Consider the following 27212-nt stretch of genomic DNA (forward strand, 5'->3'; position numbering starts at 1 on the left):
AATTCTCATCGACCAAAATATTAACAGAGAAACTATTACGTACATTCTCAAAACTCGATTGAATGCTCGCCTTGTGTATTTCATCTTTGCCACTTCGTCCAATGTCAGATTGATGATTACCTACAACACCAATATCCACACTACACCCATTTTTAACTTCTGTATAGTTTGTACCTTCAAAAGCATACAATAACTGTTTCTCCTTGGATTTTCCAGGCACTGTACTTTTTGCTTTTAAACAATATGGTGGGGATACAATAATTGGTTTTTTGCTTGACGGCAAAGAAACTCCATCTTCAGGAAAGGAAATCTGGAAATCTGCACTGGAGGTATCCTTCAATGAATTCTCCTTTTCATCTAATGAACCATGTGACAGAAAACTGTCATGGTCTACTGCACTGGCCTCCTCCTTGTCATGTTGCCCACCCTGCACAGGAGTTGAAGACTCTCGTCGCCGTTTCCTTAATATGGAAGGTGTATTTCTGAAGCTCTTGGCTGCACTCTTTAAGAAAGATTCTGGGCTTTTGTCATAAGAACCCCATATAGAGTAAGGAGTAGAACAGTTAACTGATGACATTATCATTTGCCGAACACCAAGAGGGCTGTATGCCTGCTGAAGATGGCTACATGAATTTATAAGATCACAGTTAATAAATGGAAAATCCAAGCTAGGCAGACGAGGGGGTTCATAGAACAAACACTCAGAAATTGGACTTTCTGCCTGCACACTCGAAGCTTCCACCTTCAAATTGACTGCTTTCTCATCAAATGTCAAATTCAACATATCAGGACCAGATCTACCATCCTGACAGTCGATCTTTAAATCATGAATAACAGGTTTACAGTATTGCAACATCTCATCGCTGTGCTGAAACTCAGAGGCCTCTTGAACACATCCTGCACCATCACATATACCGCTATTCAGAACAGAAGAGGGCATTTCTGTTGAACAGATTCCATCCCCTACCCTGACAAGGCTATTCAACATCATATCTGAAGAACCTGGAGAAATTGGACGCAATGAATCCACAAAAACTGGGGCACATAGATTATGTGACATGCCAACCATATCAGTTGAGTCCAACAGAAGACACGTGTAAAATGCTGAGGATGAGACCATGTCTTTTGCAGCAGATGTTGACCCTCCGTGCTCGAAGCCAAAAGATTCAAGGCCACCAGAAGCCCCAGACATTGACACATTAACAGCGTTAGAGACTTCTTTTGGGCTGCCAACAGAGCAGCTATTTCCTGTTATAACAGACTCCGTAAGTTCATTTAATTCACAAGATGATACAGGAGGCACTGCTTCAGGTATGGGAGAATTAGAATAACCAGCAGGTCCATCTTGTAGCATCAAGAAACCATCAGTTTTAGAATTTAATGACCACATAGGTTCATGATGGACTTCTAATTCATCATCTGAATTCATCTTGCATGTTTCCTTTCGCAATTCTGATCTTTCAAGTCCCACTTGCACAGATGATGAAGAAGGCCCCGCAAATGAACCAGATAAATGACAACGAGAAGAAGTCGATTCTTGACTACATTCAGATATTTCTTCCAAATCTGCTCCTCCTTGAACTTCATTAAATGACCCTCCTGTTGAGGAGGCAGACCCTATTGTAGGCTTTGGAACAGTCAAACCAGGAAACTGTTTCACAAGACCAGATGCCAGATATGAATCCAGCTTCTTTTTTATTGAGCTGTTCCAATGATTCTTTATCGCATTGTCTGTCCTGATCACATAAATGATTTGGAGATTAGATTACTTTAATCTGTGCATGTAATAGTTGCTAAAACATACAGAAGCTGCCATGCATCACAGGATAGAAGAGAAAGAACCAAGCAGTTTTCACACTCCCTTTATTGAGGATTTTGTGCAATTTAGAATAAGTTAAGATTCACTCCATTTTCATTTTAAAATCAATTGCCACTAGGGAATCGAAGAAGCCTCCCACCTTCAAGGTACAATGAGAAATCCAGTTTAAACCTTAAACCAACGAGTTATGTACATTTTCATTAACCATGTTAAAACAAATCAATTCCTTAAGGCATGAATATCAAAATTCAAATACCTATCCAAAAAATAGAATATCCTGATTTATCACAATGTGTAACTATAATTACAAATAAAGGCACATTGCTCCATTTATCACAATTTTCCATCTACTTTCATTAAATTGAAATAAAGGCCCACCAAAACACAAAACCACAATTACTTAAGAGAGGCTACTGCAGTCCAATTCCTAAACGAAAACAGAAGGCATGTAAGAAACACAATATTTCGACTGGTGTAAAAGGAAAGAGACATAAACAGATAGTACATATAGAATAACACGAGATCTAACAAGTTTGAGATGATAGCAAATAATAAAAATATAGGTGTAAATATAAAGCCCTAGCGAACCAAAAGAGGCATTAATTACATTTATAACACGAGATCTAACAAGTTTGAGATGATCGCAAATAATAAAAATATAGGTATAAATATAAAGCCCTAGCAAACCAAAAGAGGCATTAATTGCATTAATGCATATAAGAATTAGCTTCTAACATGAGGAATTATCAGGCTAACAAAATGTATTCAAATATAAAGATTCCAAGAATGCCTTCTTAGCATCTAGACATGTTTGTCAATATTAATGAATGTCAGACACATGATCTCCAATGGATTGCGAATCAAACAGGATTTGAGAAGAAACTGAGTACAGCACAAGTTATAACTCTAAACTTCAATCTTACTTCAATGTAAACATACACAGCTTCTGCAATGACAGCAACTGCAAATATACAGAAGCTTATACAGGTCAAAACAGTTCCAAAATCAGAGTATAACCATTTGTTATACTCAGAATACTGAAACATAACAGCTACAAAAATATAGACATTGGTTTTCAAGGCTTGCACGTCATTTCTAAGCATCTATTTGGGTTCCCTGCAGAAAATCAGGTCTTCTTTCATTGGCATGTGAGATCTTACGTTTAGACATATTATATTTGGCAGCAGTCTCACAGTAGTTAATTAAACAGGGTTTGAGAAGAAATTAAGTACAGCACAAGTTATAGTTCTAAACTTCCATCTCACTTCAATGTAAATGTATACAGCTTCTTCAACAGCAGTAACATTAAATACACAGAAGCTTATACAGACCAAAACAGTACCAAATTCAGACTATATTACTATAACCATTTGCTATGTTCAGAATACTGAAAAATAACAGCTACAAAAATAGAGACATTGGTTTTCAAGGCTGCGTGTCATTTATAAGCATCTGTTTGGGTTCCTTGCAGAAAACAGGCCTTCTTTCATTGGCATGCAAGATGTTATTTTTGGACATACTATATTTGGCAGCAGTCTCACAGTTGTTATCTTCATTTTCAGCCTTTTCTGTTTTTTTCTGTTTTTTGGAGATAGAATGCTTTTTTGTGTCGCCATATCTGTAGTTTCTATTTGTGGCAGGTATATGTTGTGATGTCTTGGTTCCAAGAGTGCACTGGTGGAATGGTTCCAGGACTCCAATGGGTGAAGGATGATGAGTCAACTACAATGTGACACAAGGAAACTTGTTGGAGGATTTCACTTGCATGAGGTTCTAAATTTGTTTCATACCAAAACCCTAACTCACCTTTCTAGCCTTTGCCAAGCCAAAACCCTAATTCACCTTGTTATTCCTAGTTAGCAAATATGCTAATTTTACCAAGTCAATGTCACTTTTTTAGAAGGCATATTTAATATCTATTTCAAGCCCAAGTTCAACCTTGTCTAATATTGGCATGACAATCAAACCCAATACTTAATCGATTGATGCCTTTTGCATGCTACATACACCTCTATAATCAGCAAGTATGATAATTCTGCCAAGCAAAAAGTTGTGTTGTCTCTCCTTGCATGGTCATTAATCTTGCCAAATTTATCAAGCAGAAAGCATCCTATCTAACCATAGTTCGCATGGTTGTTTCTCATTCCAATTCACCTTGCTATATTTCTCAAGCCAAGTGTTGATAATTGTAGCTCTGACAGGTATTTCCGCAAAAGAAAAGCATCCAAGTAGTAAGAATCATCATTAAATGACACTTAGACTTGGGAGTTCACTTTATTAATTAATTAATAAAGTGAATGTCTTCTTATAAACTGAATTTAATTTAAAAAGGTGCATAAGCTTGAGCACTAGTGATTTAAGTTGAATTTTGGACCACTGATCTCAACTCAAGATTAGATTTAATCTTGACATATGATATTAGGGATTTTGCCCAGCTAAAAATTATTAAAAGAAGCCAAGTGAGAGAAAACACATTAATTATTTTCTAAAGAAGAATTTTGAGAGAGAGAAAATCAAAAGGAGGACAACCATTAATTTGCAGGCCATACAGACCACTGTGGTCCAGCATAGAGGTGATCGGGGCCAGATTTCTGAGAGCTGGAAATTCAGCTTTGTTGGGATTTATCTGTATTTTTATCAGAGACATTTTCCCTGTATGGGAGCTCTTGTAAGTTCAAAAGTTATTTGCATGATCAACTGACGTTGAAGAGCAGAAAAATTTCTGCATGCACAAGATTTGCATTTTTTCCCTGCATTCTTTTCTTGCTTTTCAAGGTTTTTCCACTACTTTATTTGGTTAAAGAATTCGTTGGGCTCTCTAAGAGGCCTGATGAAGTCCATATGTGCCAAAATGATGAATTGAACTTCCAGAAGTAATGGACAAGGAGGTGGCCCCTTGTTCTCTACATAATAAACCTGCGGTGCTCCCAATGGCTGTGTGGGGACAGAAGTGCCCTCATAGGTCTCCAAGTAAGTTGAAGATGCATGTAGACCATCTATATGTGAAAATTTGGAAGCCCCAAATTTCTACTACAGCAATTGATTACGTTTCCTCTCTTTGTTAATTACAGAACAAAATTATTTATTGTTTCCTACAATAAACACCGAAACTAATACACTACACATCTTCACAGTTATTTTTGGACAAATGTCCCCGGAAAATCCCAATGCAGGAAAACCGGTGCAGCAATTGAGGGTTTTAGTATTATGTAGTAGTAATTTTTTAATACAATCTTTGGATGCCTTGCTGGCTATCCAATACAGATAATATCACTGACAGAGAGATAAGTGAGATTACATCACACTATCACAGGAGACCCTGGTTGATCCAGCCATTGAATGACTAGCCCCTGGCTGCCTCTGCGGAGTTACTGCGTCAGCCCAGCGTCACATTGTCTAGGGTCTGCGTCACTCCTCCCGGCTGATTGATTTGCCTCTGAGATTATGACTTCTACTCTCCCGATCTCACACCCTGGCTTCCAGCTACAGAAATCGATCCCTCCAGCAAATTTTGAATCTCCTCAATGCTCTGTGTTTCCTCCACGTCAGCCTACGTTGCCTCTGCGTGGCCCCGCGTCAGCCTCTTCTGGCTTCGCGCTACCTCTCTCGAATCTCTCTCTGCCTCCTCTGCTCTGCTTCAGAAATTCGATCTTCTGAACTCTATTCGAAGTGTTCTCCAAGTGCCCATTGATGTCCTTCTTATAATCCTCCAGTTGAGAACCGACGGCCCAAATTAGATTGATTTGGACTCTATCTCCTTCTTCTTCTAGAAGTTTCACCAACAGTTTAGATTAACACCCATTAGTCATTTTAATTTCCTAAGTTTAGACTTAGGCACCCATTAAAAATAATTAATTATTTTAACTAAAACTGTCTCTGTGTGGAATTTTCCAAAACGATTTATGGGTATTGGAGAATGCATGTGTCCTAGTCTCCCTACAAATTTTGAGGCTAAGAGCACATCCGATGCTACCAAAAATCAACACTTCCTCTTAGCAAGGAATGTGCTCTAGTAATGCAACCTGTTGAAGCATCACACTAAATCTGAAACATCTCCCTTTGTGTTGTTGATGTCTGACATTGCTGCCCAACAACTACTGCACAAATGTTGCATGTGTACTGTTGCTGACACTGCCAATTCCAACACTGCATATGTACTGCAACTCCCTCTCAAATTCTGCATTCGTGTTGCTGCTATCCCTACCACTTCCAACACTGCATCCTTCTCCAACTGTTGTTGCTACTGCATCAACAACAGAAAAGCATCCCAAATCACGTTACAGTATTCAGTTTGATGCATCTTGTTGTTGGACTCCGATTGTTGCTAGTCCATACGCTGACCCTTTGAAGCCTTTGTGTTGTTGTTGACCTCTACTCTGTGCCAACTGCACTATGTCAATTCTAACTCTGCATTCCTCAGTCTCTAGCGTTCCTAGCCACTGCAACTGTCACTCTGACACTCTACATCAACGGACCCGGTCCATCCTACTACTACTAATCTGTGCTCCTGTAGCATGGTATTGATCTGAGAGGTGGACTCCTCAAGGATCCTGCCCAACTATAGACCTTTCGAACTACAGCTCTAGATCTCCCCACTTCCCTCCTCCTCGATCTTCACAGGTGTAGCCTTCGGATCATGCTTCTCATCTTTGTCCTTCTTTCTGATCGGACACTGTGTTGCGTAGTGACCGAATTCACCACACCTAAAGCATTTAATCTTCGAGAAGTCCTTCCGCTTTCATTGCTCCTGCTTCCCCTTGGATGCGAGGATTGCATTCTCTTCCTCCTTGGGCTTCGACCCACTGTTGTTGCTTCCTTTAAGTTAACACTTGACCAAGTCTCTCCTCAGCCCTTCCTACTTAAGAGGTGCCCACATTCCATCCCAATCTAGCAAAGTTGCCCTGCCCAGGATGCTCTGGACAAAAACTTGCAACTCCTCAGAAACTGAATTTAGGGCCAGTCTTACCATCTTGGAACCTTGAGGTGTTGACCCTATAACTGTCAGATCGTCTTGGGTCTCCTGAAGCTTAGTAAGGAACAGACCAATGTGTTCCCCTTTCTGCATCAGCATAGATTTGATCTTCTGCTCCAAGTACATATTCCGTTCCTCGGAAGATCAATGATATAGCGTCGACAAAGCATCCCACATCTCCTTGGCAATGTCTCTACCAACGATGTGACAAACTACACGATCCTTCACCCCGTCGAGGATCATTCTCCTGGTCTTCACCATTTCTCCCTTGTAGTTCTTGAGCGGATCTAGATCTACAGGCTCAGTTACCACGATGTTGATGTAGATCTTGAGAAAATGCTCATCCAGAAGGCACGACATCCTTGCCTTCCAAATCACGTAGTTGGATGCCCCATCCAACCTATCCTGGTCTCTCAATCCATTCGCTGCCATCTCTGCCATTCGAAAAAGTCGAATGACCTCCTCTCTCCTACTACTGCTAAGCAAATGAGAATTCGAATTCCCTTGCTAGGAATTCTTTTAGGAAGAAATTCTCTCAAGTGTCTCTCCTTTCTTTTGATGTCTTTCTACCCAGCAACTTCCTGTAGAAAACTGTGTCACACCATGAACCCCTCTTTTCTGAAGCTTTTGTTGCGTTGCTCCTTTTGCTGCTGACAAATCTCGATCTAGAAATCCTACCTCTTTGTTGACTCATTCATAGAGAGATTTACCACGAAAATCTTGCCCTTCTAGCCTAAACTGTGTAATCCCTCTGGGGATTGCACTTCGATTCACTGCCTATGCAACACTTCAACTTTCCTTCTTCTTTAAGCGTTGGGCTCTTCCGATATTGTTCTCTTGTTTAACCTACAACTTTGATACCATGTGAAAGTTTGGAAGCCCCAAATTTCTACTGCAACTAATTACATTTCTTCTATTTGTTAATTACTGAACAGAATATTTCACTGTTTCCTACAGTAAACACTGAAACTAATACACTATAGCCTTCACCATTTAAATAAAATGTGAAAACAAGAAACTGAAAAAGAAGGAAATACACAACACGTCTACACAGTTATTTTTGGACAAATGTCCCCGGAAAAACCCAATGCGGGAACACCGTTGCAACAATTGAGGGTTTTATTATTATGCAATAGTAGTTTCTGAATACAATCTCTGGATGCCCTGCTGGCTATCCAGTACAGCGAATATCACTAACAGAGAGATAAGTGAGATTACCTCACACTATCACAGGAGACCCTAGTTGATCCAGCCACTGAATGACTAGCCCCTGGCTGCCTCTGCAGAGTTACTGCATCAGCCCAGCGTCACATTGTTTAGGGTTTGTGTCACTCCTCTTGGCCGATCGATTTGCCTCTAAGATTCTAACTTCTGCTCTCTCGGACTCACGCCCCGGATTCCAACTACAGAAATCGATCCCTCCAGCAAATTTCGGATCTCCTCAAGGCTCTGCACTGCCTCTGCGTCAGCCTATGCTGCCTTTGCGCGACCCTGCATCAGCCTCTTCTGGCTCTGCGCTACCTCTCCTGGATCTCTCTCTGCCCCCTCTGCTGAGTATTCCTGGATCAGGAGAAATCTCCAACCAGAACTATCCTTGCCCCTCACTGCAAAAGCTCACTTCAAATTTCTCACTGGGAGCTATGCTTTTTCAGAAATTCAATCTTATGAACTCTATTCGATGTGTTCTCCAAGTGCCCATCGATGTCCTTATAATCCTCCAGTTGAGAACCAACAGCCCAGATTAGATTCTAATCAATGGCTCAGATCATTTGGACTCAATCTTTGTCTTCTTCTAGAAGTTTCACCCACATTTTAGATTAGTACCCATTAATTATTTTAATTTAGGCACCCATTAAAAATAATTAATTATTTTAATAAAACTGTCTTCGGGTGGAATTTCCCAAAACGATTTCTAAGTATTGGAGAATGCATGTGTAGCCTCCCTACAAATTTTGAGGCTAAGAACACATCTAATGCTACCAGAAATAAACATTGGGATCAAATGATGGTGTAAGTGATGCCACATCAACATACAAGTCCTGGATCATCTACCAAGTGCATGGTACAACTATGGGGTTGGTTGGGCAAAGGTGAACCAGGTGCATCTTCCTTGTCCAATAGGTGAATCTCGAGCAATCTCTGAACATCTCTGGGGATCCATGGAGTGTTGTCTACTGCTATGGAGGCCCATGGCTCTCGAGCAGTGTTTTAAAAAACAAGTCGGTTTGAACAGGTAACCGGTCAAACCAGCCGATTCCCTAGCCGACTGGGTCAAACGACAGAAAAACCCAATTTGACCCCTCCCTTCGCCAAAAAATTAGAAAAACAAGTCCTAACCGGTCGATTTAGGACAGAAGCAGTTGGTTTATGGTCAAACCGATCCATTCCATCATAAACCGGCCAATTTATTGTCAGGGCAGCTATAAACCCCACAGAATGCATTTTTGTGAGTTTTGAAGCTGTTTTGAGGGAAATTTAGGGTTGTTTTCCTCCAAAAATAGTCCCTCCAAGAAAAATATGCCTACCCTCTCATTTTCATGACACATCTGAACCCTAGGAATGTTGGCAATTAATGGTAATGTTAAATTCTCAAAGTAAAAGGATGAAAATGAAAATTAAAGGAAATGTCACTTCTTTTACTTAAATTTTTAACGTTACCATGAAATGACTCAAGATGTTTGAGAGTGGTTTCGACCTCATTGGATTTCATATGGAGAAACTAGAATTTTAGATTTCACTCAAAATTCAGCAGACTTGATGCTTTTCAAGATTTCATGGTTTGGGGGTTTGCAATGTTTCCATTTGATTCTATCATGCGTGAGGGTATGAGATTGGCATTTGATCAAGAGCATGAACCTTGATGTTGGTGGCATTGAATGTTGAACTTTGTTGATGTTGGTGGTATTGATTGTTGAACTCCTCTAACATGGCCTTAACAAGAATGCACCCTTCACTCAAAGGGAACTCCTCTACCATGGCCTTAACAAGAATGCACCCTTCACTCAAATGGAACTCCTCTACCATGGCCTTAACAAGAATGCACCCTTCGCTCAAAGGAAAACAACTGGTTAGGCATGCTAATCTTTTTCTACCACATTATAATGTTGACGAGATGAACCCTTCACTCAAACCAAAATCATTGGTTAGGCATGTTAAACCTTTTCAATTTCTATCACGTTAAAAGGTTGAACAATCCAAGTTTGAAGACTTTGAGCTAGATGATTTTTATGTATTTCTAGTAGCGTGATGAGTTTCATGAGTGACCATGTTGATCAGTGATTTTTGCTGCTACTACTAAAGTTGTAGAGGAGTTTTGGGAGTCCTCAAACTCTGAGCCATATTATTTATGTAGCTCATGGTGATGATCTCTTGTCTAGTAGTGGTGATGAGTTTGATCATGATGAGAAGTGATCATGTTGTTGATCACTAATATGTAGACTCGTAGTAGGTCAGTGACCCCATAGCTTAGAGCATTGTTTTTAGACTCTAGAGGCCATTTAGAGCCTCATTGATTATGTATTTTGTTGTAGATATGTATTGCACTCGATGCCATTAATATATTCACCTTTACATGGTATATAGGTGAGCAACCCTTGCATATTTTGTCCCTATTGGTTTGGAATCATGGTTTTAAATCTTAAAAATAGTTTTTTTTATTAAAAACTAATTGTTTCATGTATTTTTTTAAAGACTGATTCATTTAGACCTGACCAGTCCCGATTTGACCAGTTCCAGTTTGAAACCCAGTTTTTTAGGTGGGCCGGTCCGGTAAACAATTTTGTTATAACTATGCTCTCAACACACACCCTACATGTGCCAATGTAGCCCTCTAGAGGGTCTGGACCCCGTATAGAATGACCAATCCCAAGATGGAGACCACCTGCAATCCTGCATAAGATTGAACACGTCCCCTAACCTTCCAGTACAACAAGTCATCAAGGAAATCGAGTAAAAGAGATTACAAACCATGGAAAACAAGTGGGACTTCATAATAACATGCCCTTTCATAATGGGCTTTGGCATGTGCTAATGTCTCCAAGCTCCAAATGGGTTTAACTACGTATCCCATTAGATGGTTTCTACTTTTAAAGGGGATAATATGTCCAAGGTACATCCTTTAAAAGGTGGTGGCATGTGATAAAGAGGTGAATGGAGTAGGGAATGAAAAGGGGCAGCCCTGGGCCACATGCTACGGTACAAGGGTAGCTAGTAAAAGGGATAAGAGCATGATGTGTGAGATATGGCAGTGGATACCCCCTTTAAGGTAGGGTGGTTCATTCCCCACTAGGGGTTGGGAGAACCATGGGTTCCTAAATGATAAAGGAGGCTCATCTAGGGTTTGTAGGAACCAGGGTTATGGCCATGATGATGGGGTAGAGCTCATGTATTGGCTTTTGCCTACATGCTAAATGTGTTTGTCTCAACCATCTTTTGCATTTTGTGGTACATTTTCCTATTGAATGTGGCCAATTATGCTTTTACTTTTCTTTTCAGTTGCATCAACCTCTGTGGCATCATTCTAACCCAAGGAGTGGGCAAGAGGAAGGGAAAAGCTAGCCCCATGTGGACCCAGTGGAGGAATGTGGACCCAGGTGGGAGAAATGATGAATGGGGTTATAATGATTGGAAGGGGAGTAATATATATGTATGAGGGAGTGGGACCACACAACCAAAATCAGGGTTTCCCGTGTAATACCATCCCTAAAGTTGAAGGGTCAGTAAAAGAGATCCCCCAGGGCTAGAATCCAAGGTTAACATCCAAAAAGGGGTCTAAGGACAAGAGCACGGACCTAGCCCATTATTTCAGTTGAATCCCCCCATTAATCCATGCCCAGAAGTGTCCATGATAAGCAAACTACAATACTCAATTACCAAATGACAAGGCGTAACTTTAGGTTCGGGAGGCCCACCTTCAAACATACGATCATGGCATATAGGTTATGGACCACATGGCTGGCTCAAGTGGCGGAAAAGTGGCACAACGAGCTAGTTGGTGGCTACAAGGGGTTCGTGGCTGCCGGCTGAGGACCATCTTGGAGAAAAAAATTCTCCTAGGGATATCACCCACAAAATATTGGGTAATAGTAACCACTCCTTTTGTGGAAGAAGATCTGGGTTTCAATTATGTTACACAATTAATGTACTAACATAACAAACATAACAGTCAAAATTGTTAGTTTTTAAATACGCAGCAACTAATTTAGTGAATTTGCAGCAATGAAGGAAACTAAAACCGAAACCTTCAAATACATTCCCCAAAAATGTTGAGTATTCTAACCTAGCATACATAGCAGAAAATAAAAATTGAAGACAATTACACAATAAATCACAATGACACTAGAGATACCCAAGAAACCCCAACTGGGGAAAACCTACAATGCGTGTGTTCTTTATTTCTTCTTCAGCAATTGCTCTATTCAGAAAATTACAATGATGAGGGAGAAACTTCCCTTTCACTCAGCAACCTCTCAAAAACCCTCAACTCCTAAACTAGACAACGCCTTGCCCTCTCGAACCTCTCTGCCTATGCACTATACAGAATCCATACGAATCTATATGGCCCTCTGCACAGATAAACTTGGCTTGAATGAAGGTGATGACTGGCTTGAAAATCTGAGAGTTGAATGACCTCTTTTCGCTACCCTCTTTGCGTTGGTCTAAGTGCCCTAATCGATGAACACACTGGCTGCAAATGCTGAGAAGAATAGGCACAATTATGATGCACCAAGTCGATACATCCACCAGCTACCTTATCTCCTCTTTACAACTCGACTGGGCCCACCTAACACTCGCAAAGGTTGAAAGTACTTTATAACATAAGGCTGAGATCAAATTATAATTTGACTTTGGAAAAATATTTTTTTTCCTAAGTCAATACATAGGAAATAAATAAATATGCAATAGTGGAAATATGTAGGTCCCTCTACTAGTCTTGGCATCATAGACTAAGTTGAAACCTTGCTGAAGCATAAAAATTGTTACTGAAGCATGAAAACTGATAGCTTGGAGGCTTGAATGTAAAAATACACAGGTGGTATTTGTAATAATAATTTATTATATATATCACGATTAACATTGTTTAACTGATTATGTTCTAACCAGCCCCCCCATGAACGGGATCCTCCGAGCGCACCCCTGCTAGGTCAAGCCGACTTGAACGCGCCTCGGCCTTCTGCTCTCTTCCATGGACCCTCTGGAGGCTTCACCGGAGGTGGCCGCTACTCAACAGGCATTCTCATATCTGGTTAAGTCCTTACCTCCCCAGAGGCCTCGCCCAGCAATCTCCAAGTTTGTGAAGAAGCTCGATGTTTTGCAGGAAGTCAATCTCCCCCCAGCTCTGCCTCGTATGGCTGCTCTTGCACTAGCAGAACGAGGTCTCATTGGGCAATTTACTGGGCTCTGGCCATCGCCGAAAACAGTTCAAAGATGGGTTGAAAGGAATTGGTCTGATAAAATACAAGGCAAAATCTCCATTCGATTTTGTGGAAAAGGGTACTTCACCTTTCATTTTGAAACTAGAGAAGACAAAGACTTGATATTCAGGAATGGGCCCTATTTCATGGATTCAAGAGGTCTATATCTCAACAAATGGACTCTAGATTTTGATCCCGAGTTGGATATTTCGAGCGTTGTTCCTGTTTGGGTTCGGCTTCCACATCTCCCTCTCCACTACTAGGGAGACGAATCGGTCCGAGCTATTGGGAATGTTGTGGGCAGATACATTGACCACAATGAACCAAAAGAAAATATGTAGGCTTGTGCCCACATATGCGTAGAAGTAGATCTCGGCAAAGGACTTCCAGAGGCCATCAAGCTCAAGGTGGACGATTGAACCCACATTCAACAATTGGACTATGAACAGATTCCCTTCAAGTGCAAGGTATGTCACGAATATGGACATTTTGCTAACCGTTGTACTAAATTAGTTGATGCAGAGAATACTTCGCAAGATGAACATTGGGAAACAGTTAAGAAAAAGAAAGCAACCCCAACCCCCAAGTCAAACCCTGAAGCTGGCTCTGCTCGTAATCCTCCCATTCCATCCTCCTCATCCCTCTCTAATTCCTCCCTTCCCCCGCTGGACCAGCCCCATCCCCAACCACCTCCTTCGTCCTCCAACCCTTTCCATATTCTCACTCCCCCAGAGGATAATCCCCCCTCCCCCGCCACCCTCCATGGCTCAAATCGATGCCCTTGAATCTCCTCTCCCTCTGATTATCTCCTCCACCCTCCCTCCTGATCCACCCTCATCTAGAATCACCAGAAGTAACTCAAAGGAGCATGGTGCAACCTTAGACACTCAAAAGAGAAATGGGCCAGGAAGGAAATCCGCCAAGCAGCAGAGAGATGAAAATACCCAGAAGGATATAGCCATGGGCACCCAGAACCCCATAGAGTCCTACATCTTGGGACAAATCGACAAAGATATAGCAAATAAGGAGCAGGGAGGGCGAGCAACTCTCCGTAACCCCCACATGAAATTATGAAAGTCCTCTCCTGGAACAGTAGAGGACGAGGGCACCCCTCCAAAATCACTGCCTTAAAAGATCTAATAAATCAAGAGAACCCAGGAGTTGTATTAGTTCAAGAAACAAAACAAGGGTAGCAAGAAATGAAAAAAATCATAACATACCATAAACCAACCAGCAGAGAGATGAAAATACCCAGAAGGATATAGCCATGGGCACCCAAAACCCCATAGAGTCCTACATCTTGGGACAAATCGACAAAGATATAGCAAATAAGGAGCAGGGAGGGCGAGCAACTCTCCGTAACCCCCACATGAAATTATGAAAGTCCTCTCCTGGAACAGTAGAGGACGAGGGCACCCCTCCAAAATCACTGCCTTAAAAGATCTAATAAATCAAGAGAACCCAGGAGTTGTATTAGTTCAAGAAACAAAACAAGGGTAGCAAGAAATGAAAAAAATCATAACATACCATAAACAATACAAAGGCAGTGTTTGTGAATCAAGAGGAGCCTCTGGGGGAATCGCAACGCTTTGGGACCAAAACACTTGGAGTCTCACAGCAGAAACAATCAATCAACACTGGATAAAGACTGCTCTGGAGAGCACTACAAATAATCAAAGGATAGTCATTTATAATGTATACGCTCCAAACCATTATAGAGACAAGGAGCAATGTTGGGGCACTCTCAAAGAAAATATAGATGAAGAAGAAAATAATAACATTATTCTGGGGGGGGATTTAAATCTCATTTTGCACTCCAATGAGAAGCGAGGAGGCTGCTTCTCTTCAGATCCCTACAGAAACCAGGTGGAGACTATCATGCAGGACCGCGACCTTATTGATGTAGTCCCAAAAAACTGCAGATTCACCTGGAATAATCGCAGGCTAGGGAAAAACAATATTATGGAAAGGTTGGATAGAATCCTGGTGAATGTTTCACTTCTCTCCACTTTCTCTGCAGCTTACGCCTTCATCCATCCCTTCACAGCTTCAGATCACTACCCCACATCTCTGGTTCTTGAAACCCACTGCTCATTGGGACCTATTCCCTTTAAGTACAGTCCTTTGTGGAATGATAACTCAACAGTCAAAAGTATTATTCAAAGTAGTTGGCAACAGCACATAGAAGGATTGCCAGGATATATCTGGGAAAGCAAAATTAAAAGAGTCAAATATGCTCTAAAAGACTGGGCAAAAAACTGTTACATGGAGCCGAAAAAAGAGAAAAGAGAGACCAAAGCCAAATTGGAGGATCTCCATAGCATAATTGAGGGGTGCGGATTTCAACAAGAAGATAAAGATCGTGAAGATAAACTCTATTGTCAGCTATATCGCACTAATAGAGAAGAAGAGCAGAAATGGAAAACTAAGTCTAGGCAGTTAAGACTGAAAGGAGGAGACAAAAATTCGGCTTTTTTCCATAAGCAAACTACAGCCCGGAAAATTAGGAACAGCATTACATCTATCATTGATAGAGAAGGCAATCTACAAACCAGCCAAGGTGCTATCAAGCAGGCAGCTTCAAATCATTATTGAGAACTTCTAACAGAAACTAAGGAAGATGAAAACTATTCAAACCTGTTGCAATACCTTCCAAGTGGGATCAACAAAGAAATCAATGACAACTTGAGTAAGGAGATAGAAGAAGAAGAAATAAGAGGAGCCATCTGGGCTCTCCAACCAGACAAAGCTCCTAGACCGGATGGCTTTCCAATCTACTTCTACAGAGCTCACTGGGGTATTATTAAAAAGGATCTTATCAAAATGATGAAATGGATCCAACGCAAAGGGAAAATTGGAGGCTATACCAATTCCACCTACCTAGCCCTCATCCCCAAAGAGAATCGCCCCACGACCTTCTCCCGCTTCCGGCCCATTTCTCTTTGCAACTCCTCTTACAAAATCCTCACAAAAATCTTAGCTACTCGTCTCAAACCTCTTCTTCCTTCGCTCATATCTCAAAACCAAGGTGGTTTCCTGGCCAACCGGCAAATCTCTGATTGAATCGTCCTTATTCAAGAAGCAATCCATTCCAGTCATTCCAGAAAAGAAAAAGGGTTCATCCTGAAGCTAGATTTGGCCAACGCTTTTGATAGGGTAAGGCACTCCTTTCTAATCGTTGTCCTTAAGAAAATGGGTTTTGCTAAGCCCCTCCTTGATCTCATGATTCATCAAATTCTGTATCATGGGGCCTTGGATTCCCCCCTTGTCAATGGACCTGGACCTCCCTTTCAATCTTCGAGAGGGCTAAGACAAGGTTTCCCTCTCTCCCCTTACCTGTTTATCTTGATGGCGGAATCCTTCAGCAAAGCTTTAGATTACAAGAGACGAACTGGTCTCATCACTAGCATAAAATTCGAGAACGGAGTCAAAAACATAAACCATTCCCAATTTGCAGATGACACTCTGTTAATAGGAGGGGCATCTGTCACAATAGCTCGTCGTTTCAAAACTCTTCTGGACAAATATATGAGTTATTCAGGAGGCATGATCAACCATTTAAAAAGCTGCATCTATGGTTGGCATGCAACAGCCCAAACCCTTCATAATATAGCCAACACTTTTGGGGTCCCTTGCAAATTGAATTGGGAATGTTTCACCTATCTGGGAATGCCTGTGAGCATTGGGCCCTTAAAAGCTGAAATCTGGGACACAATTATAGACAAAATGAAGAGGAAAGTGCAGCAGTGGGGTTCTACATGGCTTAACCCAGCAGGCCGCCTTGTTCTCCTAAAATCAGGGCTCTCATCTCTTCCACTCTACCAATTCACACTAATGCAAGCTCCAGCCATATTCCATAATAAAATGGAAAGTATTCTCCGCCATTTTCTCTGGCAAGGGGGGGAAAACGAAAAAAAGAAGTTCAATCTTGTTAACTGGAAGCAAGTAATTCAAGGCCAGGATTGTGGAGGACTCGGAATCAGATCTCCCAAGCTCTCAAATTTGGCTTTTGGAGGCAAGATCGTGTGGAGACTAATCAGCGAGCAACCGGCATGGTGGAAAAGAGTTCTAGAAGTCAAATATCTAAGCTGCCCAAGACAGCAGCTTTTGGACTGCGAAATACCCGCTAGAAACAGTTCAAAAATTTGGAAACTATGCAAAAAAGTAATCCCTTTTTTGGCCCAAAACACCTCCAAAGTCCCCAAGGGAGGCAGTAGTATCAAAATTGGTGCAGACAAAATTATGGGGAATCAATCTATCAGCAGTCAACCAGGTACGGATAAAATCCTTCTCTTTCTTTACAATAAAGGAATTCATTATCTGGACCAAATCTCACAATGGTCACCCACTCACAGATATGGATGGGATGGATTTTTCCACCCATACCCTTAGGTCTTAAGGAGAGCTTTGCCATCCTTCAAGCTCATCTCCACAGCATTGGCCCCATAATAAAAAACGACATCGACAGTTTTCGATGGGATCCTACAAGCTCCAACCATACAATTCAAGTTGGCCACCAATACTTGTGTAACAAAGATTATCCTGCTCCTGCTTGAACTCATTGGAAAATTGTTTGGAAATCCGAGGCCATCCCCAAAATCAAATTCTTCATCTGGACCCTCTTGAAAGGGAAAATTCTCACTACTGACAATCTGCAAAAGAGAGGTATATCAGGACCTTCGTGATGCCCAAATTGTAAAGAAGCAGAAGAAACCATCCAGCATCTCTTTATCACTTGTCCTTTTGCAATTTCTTGCTGGAAATGAATATTTCCCAACGATAATCTTCCATGGAATTCCCAAAACTCCATTGGCGAGGTTCTGAATCTATGGAAGAAGAGTTACCCTTGGCAGCATAAGAAGAACAATATAGCCAAACGCGTTTGGGATGCCCTCCCCTATGTCCTTGTGTGGAAAATCTGCTTGGCAAGGAACCGTATGATCTTCCAAGACAAGGAAGCCATCTTAAGGCATCTCTGCAGCAAGGCAAAAAGTTTAACGTTAGAAACCATTTCTGCCAAAAATCTAAAGAAAATTGATGTCACTGACCTCTGTGTTGAGGAAAAGGATTTTATTGGCTATTTGTTAGATAAAAGCAATAGCAATCAGATTGAAAGTAATTCCAGCATCCAGTCCAGCATCCCCAATCATAGTTGGAAAATAAGAAACAAAGAAGAAGAATTCTCAAGCTGGCTCCGAGGCAGCAATCTCCACTATCTCTTCTTCGATGGAGCTTCTAAATCCAACCCAGGAACAGCAAGTGTAGGCGGAGTCATCTACAATCCCAGTGGTAGCATTATAGCCACTTATGAATGGGGACTGGGCTCCTTATCCAACAACAGGGCAGAAGCTCTTGCCCTCTATCAAGGACTAAATCAACTCCAAAAATTTGGAATTAGAAAAGCGATGATTTTTGGAGACTCTGCCACAATCATCAGTCTCATGGTTTGCAATCGAAAGGCATCCAATATCTTCCTTCAGCAAACGATTAACAGGTGTCAAGCTCTAACCCGTCAAAACATGGAACTTCGATTTTTCCATGTGCTCCGCTCTCTCAACAAAGAAGCTGACATTCGTGCCAACAGAGCTTGTTGCAAACCCAAAGGCAATCTTCTCTGCAATAATATAGAATCCCATCATCATCTCCCGTAATCTTTTCCCTCATCATGATCTGTGGTAATTCATCTGACCCTGTCCTCCGCAGCATCTTCATGGGATTCTTTGACAGACATCTGCATCTCTCTTCCTCCGTCAAATCTCTGATTAAGATCTTCTCTCCTCCCAACAGTCCCATCGCCCCTTCCGCTCTGCCCCAATTGACTCGATTCCTTCACTCTTGTGATTCCCTCCTTCCCTCTCTCGTGATCCCGCGCCTCCACTTCCGTGGTCTTCATCTTATAAATTCGAGCATCCCCCCTCAATCCAGTGCTCAGTTTTATTCACTGGTTTTTTACGCGATCCTCTACTTTTGTTCCTCGATTCCCAGCTTGGCTGGGACCTCGGTCTCCGCTGTCTCCCCAGCTCGCTGCTGCTCTCTGCTTCTCCCTCGCCTGCATTCCCCTCTGCTCTCTGATTTGCGCTCTATCCTCATCCCTTCTCCGCGGCGCCTTCCTTTTTTCTCCCTTTCTTCGTCTCAGAAGGGTTATCCCCTCAGTTCTTCTGCTCACCAGGGCGATCTCCTTTTTAGTCCTTCTTCTTCTTTATCTTCATCGACTAGACAGGACTCCTTAAACGTTCCAGGTCTTTCTCATCCCAAGCAGAGCACTAAGATAGCTCCCAGCATCCACGATATGGCAAGAACTGAAGACTGCCTGCATTGTGTTGATCTACAGGCAGAACTGGAACAAATCCGCGCGCATCAAAGACTTCTGGACGCAAAAATAGATTCCCATGCCAGACTAACCAGTGAGAAATATGAAGCAGATATCAATCTATTTCTACACAGAGTCTCCTCGCTCCAGGAACAGTTTAATGATCTGGCCAACAAATGCAGTCATGTCCAGGAATCAATCGAAATCCTGAAGTACATGATGGAGAAAAGGAATGCACCCAGCACCAGTTCTTCAAGTCTCAGGAATGCTGAAGTCGACAACAAACCAGAAGATTCAACAGCACGCCAGATCAGCCATATTAGCATAGATTAAAGATGTGTTGCAGATATTGCTTACTTCTGTCTCAGTTTGTTAGAATTTTTACTTACTCTTGTTTTCCAAAAGTCAGAAATGACAGAAGCAAAGGGAAATTTTGTCTTCCCAATCATCTCCTAGCTTCACCTTCGGGCTTAAAACTTTGTATCACAGGAGCTCAGTCTCCCAATCTTTTTTTGGAATACAAATAGCAACTGATTATGTGGAACAAAAAAAAAAATATTATATATAAAAATGTATAAGTGATTATTGTTACAATGAGGACTCGCATATATATACCTAAGCAGGTGTCCTTTTGAGACTAGGCATGTCTTTTAGACATGCCTTTTCACTTAACTTAATGACTACTTAACATAATCAATATTTGATTATTTAATATTTACATTTATTTTATTTATTTATTTGTTATGAATTATATTCATAACATAGCCCCTTCTTTCAGAAGCTTTGTCCTCAAAGGTTTAATGTTGTCGATTTTCTTCACTTAGTGTCAGTCATCTTGATGTATATAATTTGGCATTCATCTCGACATGTAGCTCATCAGTAATATATATTTTTTTATTTTTAAAAATAGTTTTTTTTAATAAGATTTTTTTAAATGATTAAATTTTATATATTAATTAATTAAATGATATAAATTAATTGATTAGATTAATTAATTTATATGAAGTAATTAATAGATTTTTCTTAAGTTATATTGAATTATAAGTTGCTATCCGAATCGATTATGATTATACGCTTAATCGGATGGCTTAAAAGTTAAGCTTATACGCTCAAACGAAAAGACACCAACCGTTGACCCTCTGACTAGAGCACGTCGTTTGACACCTGGACTTTAACGATGTTGCATGCAATGTTGCCATCGGTGCAGCAGCGAAGAACTGCGGACAAGGCTGACGTGCTACGTGTGTTGTTGTCGTCGATACAAGCGTTCAGGGAACCGAGGCATAAGATAGCAAGGCACGATGGAATAGCTATTATGGGAGCTCTTTGATGACTAGTTTTGGGAGTGTGCAGCACTGGAAAAGAACACTCAAGCAGTCCTAACTTTCCAGGAATATAGCAATATCAAATTCCATAATATACCCAAGGAGCAATAGAATTCTAACCTAATACGCAAGGTAAGTAAACTTTCCCTCCCCTCATTTGATGGATCATCAAAATGTTCAACAAGAGCTTGGGTGCAAGAATTGAACACCTACTTTAGACTCAACCCTATGTTAGAAGCAGACGCTATCCAATCCACCACACTACACCTAGAAGGAGACACACATGATTGGTGGTATCATGGACCGATAGTAATCAAGCATGCAAACATCACTCCTTATGTAGATTTTACGCAAAGAGTGATAGGGAGATTTGATCGAAAGAACCTGGACATACAATTCAGAGAATTGGCACAACTCAAACAGACAGGATTGCATGAAGAATAGATCTCAAAATTTGAATAAACTGCGGTCAAGGTCACCGACATAGTAGAAGAAAGACTAGTCATGCTTTTCAGAAAAGGACTAGCCAAACCTTTGCAAGGTTGGGTTAAGGCATTCAATCCTGCAACTCTCCAAGATGCCATCAAGAAGACTTGCGATATGGGGAATGCATAAATCAAACCTAAGGCATTGCTTAAGCCCTTCATCCCTTAAAAAGATAAGGACAATAAGCCCTTTAAACGTGATTGGCCCAAAAGCGGCAGGATAGATGAGGAAACCCGAAGCGAACTAAGGCTAGAGAAGCTTTGTTTCACTTCCATGGGGCCATGGGAGCCAGGACATCAATGTTTAGGTAAAGGGAAGAACCACTACATCAAAGTGGTCTCCGACGATGATAACGATGATAACGAAGAAGCAGAACGCACCCCAAAAGATGAACCTAGCAGCTCAGAGAAAGAACAATCCCATGAGGAAGCTAAAGAAGAGGAAAATTCATGCATGCAAAAAGAAGAAAACCCGACAACAAGTTAAGATGGGTATAGCTTGTATTGCACACGGATGATTCCAAGTTTGAGTGTAACACTTGGTAATTACACTTTCAGAAGTGATTTTTATGTAATAGATCTTGTAGATATCAATATGGTATTGGCAATTCAACAGTTGTATTCATTGGGAAAGCACACTATGGACTACCAAGCAATGGAGATGGAATTTAAATTCGTAAATGGCAGTAAAGTAGTTTTGAGAGGCATGGCAAATGGTAGCCCACAAGTCATTTCTGCCAAAAGAATGGAGGTGATATTTAGGCATGGAGATGTAGCATATGTTGTAGAATGCATGATTACAAGCCAAAGGACATCTATCAATGGCAAGCCACAGTACAAAGAAGACATTCAACGACTGCTAGACAAGCATGGTCAAGTATTTGGAGATATTCCCCTAGGATTGCCTCCAAAAGAGGATTTGAGCATACTATAGAGTTGGAAGAAGGGGCCAAGCCGGTAATCACTACACCATATTGACACCCAAACAAATTCCAATGCGAGATAAAAATGGCAATCCAAGAATTGCTAGCAATCGACCACATTAGGCCTAGCTCATGTCTGTTCACCTCATCAATGGTTCTGGTTAAAAAGAAGGATGGAACATGGAGGATGTGTATTCACTATCGAGCATTCAACAAAAAGACCATTAAGAATAGTATCCTATTTCCAAGATCGATGATTTACATGGGCTAGTTTACTTTTCAAAGATCGACCTACAATCAAGATATGATCAAATATGGGTTCAAGAGCAAGATGTGTCGAAGACAATATTATGATGCCACTATGGACACACTGAGTTTTTGGTGACGCCACTTGGTTTAAACAATGCTCCCACTACATTCCAATCTTGCATGAATAGCATCTTCAACAACCAATTGAGGAATATACAGCAGGACATGAGAAGATCACTTGGGGCACCTAGAGGAAATTTTGAACATAATGCAACAACAATCACTCTATGCCAAGGCATCAAAATAGGAATTTGGGATGATGGGGATTCTCAATATGGGACACAATTAGCGCAAGAGTGCAGGTACATCAAGAAAAGATTCAGCCAATATTGCATTGGCCAACACCTAAGAATTTGACAGACTTGCGAGGATTTTTCAGAATCTGTAGCTACTACCATCAATTCGTCAAAGGCTTCTCTCAACTAAGTGCACCATTAATAGATTTGACAAGGAAAGGAGAGTTCAAGTGGGCAAAGGAATCAGACAAGACATTCAATAAGCTTAAGGAAGTAATGAGGTCATATCCAACACTAGCACGCCCCAACTTCAATCGACCCTTTTTGTTAGAATGTGATGCATCAGGGGAATGAATAGGAGCAGTGTTAATGCAGAAGGGCCATCCAATTGCATTCGAAAGTCAAAGACTCTAGGACATAGAGAGACTTTACTCCATATATGAAAAGGAGATGTGGCTATTATGCACACCTTGGCAAAATTTAAGCACTACTTGGTGGGGAACAGGTTCGTAGCGAAGACAAACCACAACAGCTGGAGCCATTTCTTGGAACAAAACAACCTGAACGAACGACAGCAGAAGTGGGTAAGGTCCAGGCTTATAATTTTGATACTGAATACGTAGAAGGGAAAAAGAATATTGTAGTTGATTCACTCTCCTGAAAACTAGCAGCATGTTTTGTCATGGAAAACACAGAAAACTAGAAGGCTCACCTCTAAGTGGAATATTCCAAGAACAAATTTGCCCATGCTCTAGCAGATTGCCTCATTCAAGACTACAAGTACAAGATAGTTGATGATATTTTTTACTGTAACGACATGATATACTTGGTTCTTGAATCTAAGCTTAAGGAGAAAATCTTGAAGGTTGCACATGACATACCATCAGCTAGACGTCTTCAAAACTTATCGACAAATCAGGGAATGGTTTTCATCGAAAGTTTTCAAAAATGACGTATTAAAATATGCTAAGGAATGCATGACTTTCCAACATAATAAGGTCAAGCACACGCATCATACAAGTTAACTCCAACTTTTACCAATTCCATAACAAAAATGTGAAAGCATCTCAATGGACTTCATCACAGGACTACCCAAAGCACAATGTAAAGACTGCATCTAAACAGTGGTTAACAATTTGACGAAATTTGCACATTCCTTTGCAATCCCCCATTGATTACTTGGCCAAGCAGTTAGCAAAACTTTTCTTCATAGAAATTTTCAGGCTTCACGGACTACCTAAAAATATAGCCAGTGATCGAGATAGCAGATTTATGGGGGAATTTTGGCAAGAACTCTTCAGGCTAGTCGAGACGAAATTAACCACAACCACCAACTATCACCTACAAACAGATGGCCAGACGAAGTTCGTGAATAAATGGATTGAGGGATACTTGTGTAACTACATAATCGGTCAACAGAAGGCATGGACCGAATGGTTATACCTCATGGAGCATTATTACAACACCACTTATCATTTGGCTATTGGAATGACACCTTTCAGAGCATTGTACGGTTATGATGCTCCATCCTTTATTGGCGTTGTCTTTGAAGACAGCAGGGCCCCATTAGCTGAAGATTGGATATAAGAAAGCCAGGATATTCTCAAGACACTCAGACAAGCGTCGAACAAAATGTAGTTTTGAGGTAGGAGACCTTTGATTTTTGAGATTGTAACCATATAGGCAATCTACACTCAAGAAAAACGGTGCAGAAAAGTTGAAGCCAAGGTTTTATGGACTCTACAAAATTCTCCAAAAAATAGGAGAGATGGCTTATGAGTTAGAACTACCAAAGGAAAGCAAAATTCATGATGTCTTCCATGTTTCCTATGTCAAGAAGGTTGTCGGGCAAAAAGCCACTACTTCTAACGAATTGTCCCCTTTGGATGAAGGATAATTGGAGTTAATCATAGAAGCAATCATGGCAATATGAGAAAAGAAACTAAGAGGCAGAGTAATTTCAAAATATATTATTACATGGAAGAATTTTCTGAAAGAAGACGCCACATGGGAAGGAGAATGAGTTTTACAGCATCCTAATCTGCAAATGCTTCAGGACGAGCAATTTCGGGAAACCCCTTCTCTTATTATAATTTTGGTGATGAAAGATTCCACCCTGGTTAGTCTTGTTTTCCATTATGTCTACTTTGTTCTGGAAACAAGGATTTTCTCTTTATCAAAGCAACAAGTTGAATTGGATGAGGAATCTATGATAAGTAATTCGAGTTACTTTGAGCTAGACGAATTCTTATCTGAGGTTAAATAGGGTCCCATTGAAGCAAATTGAGCCTTCTTTGAGCCAAACTTCCTTAAGCTAGTTGGTTGAAACTTTTGTCGCGGCCAAATTCATTGAGACAGACCCTTGAAGTTCCTCCCTAAAGCGTGATAATTTGTCTAAGGAAAATTAGTGTTTCGTCCTAAAGCAACTGAGGTTTCCTATACACATGTCGAGGCCTAAAAATTATCTGAGGCGGGCAAACCGAGCTCCTGAACCAGATTAACGAGGTCTCCCGAGGTAGTTGAAGAAGTTTGCAGCTACAAATCAAAATCTGAGGAAGGTCACCGAATTTCTCAAGTCCAAGGCTAGGTCGAACTATTATCATGAAGGAGTCTGAGGATCCTGGAACAGATTAGAGGATTCCCAAGTGTGTTTGGTTAAAGACTAGTGCAAACCCTAAGGCAAGTTGCAAAGGTGATTAAAAGGTTTTCATAGATCTTGGAACTCGGCATTAGCCTCCTATAGCAGATTCAAATTTTGAGGATACTTTTATTTAGTTACCTAATCATACTTTACAAAGAATACTAGTTATGCCTCAGTAGAATCGAGTCATTGGTGGATAGGCATTAGTTACTTTCTGTGGTATTTCGAACTCTCTATTGATTTGTTGAATTAGTGACATTATTACTGGACGAGTAATAATACTTAGTGTGGATCTTGTCATACTATGTTATTGAATGAGTTGATGATTTTATTATTGAATGCGCAAAAGAAATTTTATTGAAAACCCTAGATACCTAAACCTAAGGTCAAAAATTACCCTAGGATATTACAAATTATCTTAGCTTCACATCTATATTTTCAAGTAACAAACTCCCTTTAAAGTCTAAACTACTATTTTTCAAGTTGAAGAGTTCTTAATGATTATTACATCTGAACATAATATATAGTAAGAATTTCCATACATTCTTTCTAATGATCATGATTTAGATTCAATACTTCCACATAATCTAGATAATGATATTTGATACTACCATTAAAGATTGGGGCTCACAATAATCGTGTTTGCCCTTCCAACATTGAGTTCTTATAAAATATAATGATAAATATGTCAAAATATGAGAAAACAGAGATGATTTTGTAGAGCATTTGACCATTTTAGGGCTTTGTTTTTCATCTCAATTCAACTGCTTTTCCAGTCACCAAAGCGTGTCAAAATAGACCTACATGTAAGACACAAATATTGCATTGTAAAAATGTTCTAGAATGTTAAGCAGACCATACCATATCAATTTTCAAGTCCTTATGTAAGTGTCACGCAAATCACAAAGGACATTCTCATGCCTAGATGAAGATTCAAACATTCATTCCTATTTCCATGTATCTTAGCTTTGTATACATATATTTTCAAGTAACACAGACTCTTTAAAATTTAAACTGCCAACTATTCAAGTTGAATAGTTATTAATGATTATTACATATGAACATATATTATAAATTAAAATTTTCCATAAAATATTTCCAATGATCATAATTTAGATTAGATACTTTCACATAAGACAAACAAATTCATAAATGTATATTAATCAGCAGATTCAGCACTAGCTTTTATTGTTTGTTGATCCGTCTGTCCCATACTTATAAGCTATCAAATTCTTCATCCCACAGCAGACCTACTCATTTTATGGAAATATATTAGACTCTCTATAATTTTAATATCGTGATTAATTCTACAATAAAAAATAAATTTCTAATCATCTTTAGATTAGCATCTTAAGTTCTAACAGGAATTATATATTTAAATTCAACACAGCTGTTGCTACACAAACTTATATTCAGTTAAAACTACATTATTACATTCCTAACATATTTTCTGCCAAATTACTTATGCATGTACATTATCCTTCTTAGTAAAATAAGAGATAAATACTAGGAAAAATTGAAGCCCAATCCTCATTAGTTTATTTAAATATAACTCGGTATTTTTTGTGCAATATATGTCAATACCATTCTAAATACTATTACTGTCATATCAGTCATATCATTTACCCCTCCCAAGGTCCTAGAATGTACCTTCCTGGTAGAAACTTGGCCAATTCAGCCCATTTGTTCCCATATATTTGGTGAGCACGGATGAGTGACAACTCTTCCTCTAAGCTCCAGGCATCTTTATTTATTGCTGGATTTAGATGGTTGTGCCAC

The 27212-nt window shown here is 40.3% G+C and overlaps 1 protein-coding gene across 2 annotated transcripts in view; it reads right to left on the minus strand.

The window, feature by feature from the left end:
- Positions 1–27212, minus strand: part of LOC149260036 (transcription factor MYB3R-1-like) — a 216940-nt gene that overhangs the window by 91028 nt on the left and 98700 nt on the right. For both annotated transcript variants that reach the window (XM_089419608.1, XM_089419615.1), the window contains exons 6-7: positions 27084–27212; positions 44–1736 (exon numbers count right to left, since the gene is read on the minus strand). In XM_089419608.1, coding sequence (XP_089275734.1) covers positions 44–1736; positions 27084–27212 — 1822 coding nt within the window. The remainder of the gene's footprint in view (positions 1–43; positions 1737–27083) is intronic.

Source organism: Pinus tabuliformis, chromosome 6 (assembly GCF_031772625.1).
Source record: "Pinus tabuliformis cultivar Carrire ecotype Pingquan chromosome 6, CPIR1, whole genome shotgun sequence".
In the NCBI taxonomy this organism is placed as follows: domain Eukaryota; kingdom Viridiplantae; phylum Streptophyta; class Pinopsida; order Pinales; family Pinaceae; genus Pinus; species Pinus tabuliformis.